The 7500-nt window shown below is 46.0% G+C and overlaps 1 protein-coding gene across 1 annotated transcript; it reads right to left on the reverse strand.

Moving 5' to 3' along the window:
• Positions 1–123: 123 nt before the first annotated feature.
• Positions 124–4743, reverse strand: LOC148965835 (uncharacterized). Its single transcript, XM_089127329.1, has 6 exons — positions 3698–4743; positions 2809–3616; positions 2497–2703; positions 1645–2099; positions 1052–1557; positions 124–975 (listed from the first exon to the last, which is right to left on the reverse strand). Exons 1-6 carry the CDS (start codon positions 3995–3997, stop codon positions 309–311), a joined length of 2943 nt encoding a protein of 980 aa, XP_088983455.1. The 5' UTR covers positions 3998–4743; the 3' UTR covers positions 124–308.
• Positions 4744–7500: the final 2757 nt, after the last annotated feature.

Consider the following 7500-nt stretch of genomic DNA (forward strand, 5'->3'; position numbering starts at 1 on the left):
ATATCGAAATGTAATTTTTTTTTATTAAAATGAATAAACACAGTTTGCACATTCCAGGGCAATTAAAAGCAGCACAATGAATAAGAGTGAAATGAACAGTATTTATTTACTAAAACTACAAGATATTAATGAACAACAATAAACAACTAACAATGTAGAAATAGAATAGAACATTCTGTAATATAAATAAAACAAACAAGACATTACAGAAAGATAGAGAGAAAATGAACATAACCGTATTTACACATAGATATTTATTTACAGGTATTTACAAACTATCTTTTTTCTGTGTTGGAAGATTATTTTTATTATGGAGGTGGCTGTTCAGGTTTTTTCTGCTGGCGCTGTTCTACCAGCCACTCCTCTAAAGATTTGCCACCAGAGACACTGGGGCAAAACGTGGCACTGCCGAAGCGGCTATGGCCGAACTCCTTGGTTTTGGGCTTGCCACACTTAGAGCATTTGTTAAAAGCCACTTCACGGACATATTTCCTTTTTTGCGCTCCACTGGCCTCCTCTTCTGCCCTGCGTCGTCTGTTCCTCTGAGTGAAGCGGGAGACAGACACTGCGGCAGTGGGAGCAGGAGCCTCTCGCACGTCAGGAAACACTGGAGTTGGAGCCAGGAGAGGAGCAGCTGAAGCGCCACCTGCACCAGCTGCAAGCAGTGTGGGCGCAGTGTTCAATAAAATGAACTGGGGCAGTGGCACAGGAACTGGGGGAGGAGTAGAAGCTGCTGGGATAATTGGCCGCACAATTGTAGCACTGGCAGGTCGTCTGCCCGGCCGTAGCTTAGGAGCCTGTCCCGCTCTGTTAGGAGGAAGGACAAACTCGTGCCGGGCCCCTGATGTGGAGGGAGCCTCATCCAGCTTTTCCCGCGGAGCAGGCAGCTGTGAGCTGGCCACAGCTATGCGGTCTTCTGCAGCAAGGCCCTGGGTAAGGACAGTCACTTCCTGGGTGTTCTCCCTTCGATTAAACCTGCAATCAAAAAATGTATTCATAATAAATAACTGCTATCCCTTTCTTTCAAATGTCAATGTAAAACCATGCTTACCACTGAGTGAGAGTCCTCTGATTCAGCATAAACAGCTGAAGTGACGTGGCCTCCATCAGAGTTTGGCAGTTCAGCACCAGGTCTCGGATGTGGTGGTAATCCGCGAGCACCTTAGTCCAACGAGGAAGACGGACTCCATCCTTCTTAGTTGGGGACTTGTGCAGTGCACACAGTTTGATGCACATGCCCTCAACTAAGCGACTGGTGCTGGGCCACTGAGCCGGCCCCCCAGGATGACCAATCAGGCACCTCTTCACACTGTCCACACCTGGTGTCACTCCTGTGTTTTTCGGAGCCTTGAAGCGTCCGTGGGTCAGTTTGGGCTGGTGTCTGGGCTGATAGTGGATCTTCCTCTTGTCCCCATCAGGAAGAGCAGTCCACAGACGGATGACCTCTGTAACCTGCTGCTCGTCCAGGTAGAGTGCCTGACGGAGGGACACCAGGTACTCAGCCAAATCCTGCACCTTATCCCAGCCTGCAACGCCATCGGGTCCAAGAACAGGAGCCTGCAGGTTATTACAATAACAATACACAGCATGTTAAATGTCAGAGTGCAAAAGCAAATAGAAACTAATAATGAGAAGCTTACTTACAGGAGCCTGGTCTGCAACACTGGACCCAGTTGATGTTGCAGGAGCAGAGGCAGCACTTGGCTGGACAGAAGGCCGTGGAGGAGACTGCAGAGGAGGCTGGGCAGGGCGCAGAAGCGGAGACTGCAGAGGAGGCTGGGCAGGGCGCAGAAGCGGAGACTGCAGAGGAGGGTGGGCAGGGTGCTGCAGTCCTGTGGGTGGATGTAGTGAGGATGGTCCTGGTGCAGAGGGACAGGGGTTGAAGGTCTGGGGGCTGCTGCTGTGGACTGGGACAGGCTCAATGAGGTCATAGAGTACTGGCACTGTGAGGTCCTCAGGTTCCTCCTCAACAAAGCCTTCGTCCTGCACCACCTCATCAGTCATCTGCTCCACCAGCCGATCCTCCTCTTCTGGGTTATCCATAACAGTCAGGGATTTCCCAGACTGACTGTACAGATACTCCATACCCAGCAGCTCCCCTGCAAAAGAACACACATACAAAGCACATCACATTATACAAAGTTTATCACATTATTATAGCTGTAGTGGCTATTTGTCCATAACAAACTGAAACAAAAAAACAATCAAACTTTTCAAAGTTTGATCGTTTGTAGGCTTGATACAGTTTAACAGATCAATAAATGAAAATAATATACAAGAAGATAATAAGCATAAATGCACTCAAATTCACTTTAGCAAAAGAAAGCAAAGAAATAAGTCTAAAAAGGGTCAAATTAAGCCTAAATTAAACAAAGCACAAATAACTCCACCAATAGTTGAATTATTTGAAATACAATATAAAAAATGTACACTCAAACACTCATACCCCTGTATAATGTATAATCTTTTGTTTGAGTTAACATGAATAATTCTTACCTGTGTAAGCCCCTGGAGGCTGGTAGCGGTCATCCAGGGACACCTTCAGCACTTTGCGGCTGAGCCGGTCCATTGCCTCCCTCTCAATGCTACTGTAGATCCTCAGGTCAGTCTTTCCCCTCACTGCTTCATCCATCCGGTCCTGGTTCCAGCGCATCAGGCCTTCCAGGAGATAGGCCTGGAAATGCGCATCACTGGCACTGGTCCCTACAGGTCAAATAAAGTCAAATATATGTTACGTATGTATTCAGTATGGCAGAATAGGTTATAAAAGTTTAAAGTTTTTTGCAGGTTATAAAAGTTATAACCTACCTGGGATGAAGCGATTTAAATGGAGGTGGAAAGACTCCAAGGAGGTGGAGCCACGAGCACAGCGATAGCAGCTGAGCTCCACACCACCCTTCTTCAGTGTGTCTGTCTTCTGGTACAGAGGGAAGCCCTCTGGGTCCTGAATACAGGCGATGTGCCTCTGCTGATCTATCCAGACCTGTTGGATTCGCTCGTGGTCCAGCAATGGTACACCCAGAGTGTCCCTCCCCTTCTCACTGTCCATCTCATCAATGAGCGCCTTGATCCTCCAGGTGGTCTCCTCCACTCCTCTGGTCCGCTTCCGACAGTGCAGTGCCAACTCCTTCCTGGTGATCAGCTTATCCAGAGCCTTCTCTGAGACTGGACCAGCTCCTCTGGCCTGTAACTCCCCCTGTTTGGCCAACCGTAGAGCAGCGACATCATCAGGATCCAGCTCAAAGATGCACATGGAAAGCCGAGCCATGAAGGTGCCGTAGAGCTGATGAGCCTCCGTGATGACACCTGCTGCAAAGCGCCGCATGAAGTGCCAAATGTCTAGGCGCACTTGGAGCTCATCCCACTCTATGAACATGGCTCTGACCTGCGACTGTCTGTGTGCATGTGGACTGCAGCAGTCTCTGTCCACATACATGATGGCGGGTGGTGCCACTCCCGCCTCCCTGTACCTCTTCATGAGACCCACCGCCATGGGCCACAATCCATGCCCCTCTGCCGCTGTGAGGACTGACACCAACACCTGGCCGTGCTCATTGCCAACATTAGTGCACCAACCAGCAGTGTTGGCAGCAGCGCCGGCCAGTTTTTTGGTGACCTAAAAACAGTAGAACAAAACAATTGTCAGAAAAATTTAAGATAATAACAATTATTATTACTCAAACTTCACTTTTTATACCTTTTTGGTGGAGTCCATCTTGAGGACAGAGCCAAAGACTGAGGTTATTTTGGCCTTGACCTCAGGTAGCCGCGAGAGGACGTCCCTGGCATACACAGACAACAGCCACTTGGGTTTGGGGATGGGTGGGAGGGGCGGGGGCGCAGAAAAGAGTGGAGGCTCAACAATGGAGGAGTCTGTGAAGGGCTCACAGACAGTGAGGTACTCCAGCGTCCGCTGTGACCACGCTGAGGTGTGCAGCTCCTGCAGCTTTTTGAAAAGCTGTGTGACACTGTTCCCCCGGGTCCTCTCCCGCATCATTATGACTACACGGTAGTCACACGAGTACCTACAGACAGTCAAATAATTATGTTCAGTGCCACATCTTATTATTTCAATGTCAGTAAAGCAACGTATTTGATTTTATACAGTACAACAAATTACAGTGCATTGCTCTAAATACGAATGTGTTCTACCTGTATGTCAGAATGGCGGGGAATTTTCTGCGGTGTCCCATGTCGAGCTGTCCCAGGATGTCTTCAGACCAGGCTGGATACTTCTTCTTGCACCCTTTGCACTCCAGATACTCTGTGGCCATGTCATACCACCCGTCTATGTCCAGGACCTTGCGCACAGTGCGATAAAGGCCAGCAGCTGTCAGCTTGTGGTTATTGCAGGCTGGCTGGACACAGACAAGTGGAATGGACCACATCTTCAGCGGCATCCAGAGGAACAGAGGGCGGCAGAAGAAAATATCAGGAGAAGTAGGGGGCTGGGTGAAGACGGTCGGGGGCTGGGGAGGGTACCACCAGAAGTTGGGATGTGGCACCAGCTCAGGCTTCCCTGTTTTTACGTTGGCCCTGAACAGAGTCTTCCTGATCCAGTCCTGCTGGAAAGATGGGAGTTGCTCTTTCCAGTGGACAGGAAGCTCTGCAGGCGACTGGGACACCTGGCCAGGGGTCCACAATGCTGGAGGAGCAGGATAGGGGGCAGGAGCGGGAGCAGGAGCAGGAGCAGGGCCTCTCGAGCCTGCAGTGGCTGGAGCGTAAAAAAACACAACAAAATTATCTTATTGTTTTAGACTTTCACTGCATGGCTTTCTCAGCTCTGCTGGACAGCTACTGCGATTACAAGGTTTACTGCAAAGCATGTATGATTAGTAGAGAGATGACATGATGATGAAAAGATGGAAGGAAGCAGTGAAAATAATCCTGTTTTTCATCCAAGCACCATTAGAAGAAATACAAGAAGAAAAAAAGATGGGATCAGTGTGAAGCGTGAAAGCGAAGCAGACCAAACACTACAACAGCCACTTATTTCAAGGGGAGTGGGGGAAGTGTGAGATGACAAGAATGAGCTTTAGTCAGTGATTATGATAAAAAAAATGAAATAAAACCTTTTACATACACCTTTAAATTCTCTTTTTTCCTTTGAGGATGTTCACTCAAAGAGTGAATGTAGATTGACACCTGAGAAGTGCCATTCCTCTGTGTTGTGAAATAAAATAATATGATATGTCATTTAAAAATACTGTTTTGTTTTATTTGTAGTTGTTTGTAAAGTATTGTTTAAGATTAATATACCTTGAGGAAGTTGTTCCTCAGCTTGCGAGGCTACAGTTGCCATCTCCAGGTCATCTTCCTCCTCAAAAAAATCCATAGCAGCAGAGTCTGTAAAATAACATAAAACACTAAGCACATGTCACCAACACACTTGTATGTGTTAAGTGATACTCACCACATGTAAAGAGCTGTCTCCGGGCTGCGGACTCAGACGCAGGAGGTACACGTGGTCCTGCAGCTGTTGAACACGTATTTTCGTCACACATATATACTGCATAATATATACTGTAATGATTTTAAAGCTAGCAAATTACTTACAGGGTTTGGCTGGAGACAAAATCTTTTGTGCCAGCAGTGAAGCAGATAAATGCTTCCCCCGCGCCAACAGGGCCTTCACATTGGTTGCCAGCAGAGGCCTGTTCTTAGTGGCAGTAGGTGGAGGAGGAACAGACACAGTGGCAGTGGGCACAGCAGCAGTGGGGACAGATGCAACGGGCACAGTGGTGCTGGGCATGTGGGCTGGAGCCTGCCTCTTCAGCACGTATGCTTTGAAAAGGGCCATGTTAGTGTTAGGCCTGGCCTTTGCCTTCTTCAGGTAGGTGATGAGAGCCTGAGCCTCCTTGCTTGGGTCCTCATACACCTCCTTCATTGACCTACCCTTAAAATCCCCAAACTCCACCATCAGACATCCAGAGTCTCCTGTCCTCTGGGCCTCCAGCAGCATGGCCTGTTTTTTCTGATACACCTCCACAGCATCGCCAACCTCCCTGATCTGCGAGGTGTATCTGAGGAACAGGTGTTTGTTGGCCGACAGCGGGTTGTCCCTCTCCTCCTCCCTCAAAATGCTGCTGACCAGATAGCAGGCATACCCCAGTGAGTTCTCCAGCAGCCACAGGAACCTCTGACCCTGGTGTTTCCCAAACTGGATCTTGCAGTGAGCCAGAACCAGGAACTGGTCTCCAGGATTCCCTCCATTCTGCCTCACAAAGGCAGTGGCCTCAGCCAGGACCTCCTCCTTACTCCTGGCCCTCCCTGCCAACACGATCTCCCTTCTATTGGCCTCCTCAGTTGGCCCCATAAGGAGTCGACCCTCAGAGGTTCTTCGTAAAACTGGGTATGCATACATTATCTGAAAGGACTCAGGCATAAACAGAACGTTACATAGCTGTCATATTCCAACTGAAAGTATTTTACTACAGTATTTGTTTTTTATGTAATTAATTATTATAATATTATAATAATTAATGATTATTATTATTATGTTCATAAGCATTATTGTTGTTTTTTATACACAACTGTGAATCACTTTGAATTGCCTTGTGTACAAATTGTAAATAGTAAGATTAACTTATTAATAAGAAAATAAATAACACTTCTTGGTACAATCTTGCTGATATCATGCCATGCTTAAATGGTTTTGTTTTATTTAGATTTTGTGGCAGAGATTACTACGAAACACAAAATATAACATAAAGGCGTATATGACAATTCATAATAATATGATCATCAAATAGATCAAATTGAGAATCATTTGTATCCTGAAACCTAAAAAATTATATTGGTGATTTAAAAAAACAAACATGTTTTTGCCTATTCATATCTTTTTAAATATGTATAACATAGTATTTAAAAGTATAACATAAATATGTATACTGATGTATAACATAGTATAGTATAACATTTATGAATTAAACGTTTTTTTTTTTAAAGTTTTTGTATAAATTTTCTTGTGCTCAAAATAATGTAATGACACAAAAAATACTAAATGAACAAAAAAAATGGTTTAAGGAGGATATAGCTTAATTAGCGGTGGGCTAATTATCTTGACAGTAGTTACATGTTTTTTACTGTATTTATCATGGAAAAGTTGCAGGTTCATATGTACAGAAGAAAACGTGTGCTATTACACGCTAGATAGCTTTATTGGCATGTTTAATTGTCTAAAAATACACACTGTTTATAAATAAATAATGATCGATTATACAGTCGTGAAGAATAGCCTTACCTGTTGCGAAGATTGCAAAGATGACGATAATAATAGCGGTCGCCGATTGGTCAAAAGTAAGCCACAGGAGCAGAGCCAGGAGAGAAACGCGATTGGTCAAAAGTAAGCCACAGGAGAGAAACGCGATTGGTCAAAAGTAAGCCACAGGAGAGAAACGCGATTGGTCAAAAGTAAGCCCCAGGAAAGAACGCGATTGGTCAAAAGTAAGCCCCAGGAGAGAACGCGATTGGCTCACGTGGGCTTACTTTGGGCTTACT

The sequence above is a fragment of the Pimephales promelas genome, chromosome 24, assembly GCF_988280905.1.
Source record: "Pimephales promelas chromosome 24, fPimPro1.hap1.1, whole genome shotgun sequence".
NCBI classification, from domain to species: Eukaryota; Metazoa; Chordata; class Actinopteri; order Cypriniformes; family Leuciscidae; genus Pimephales; species Pimephales promelas.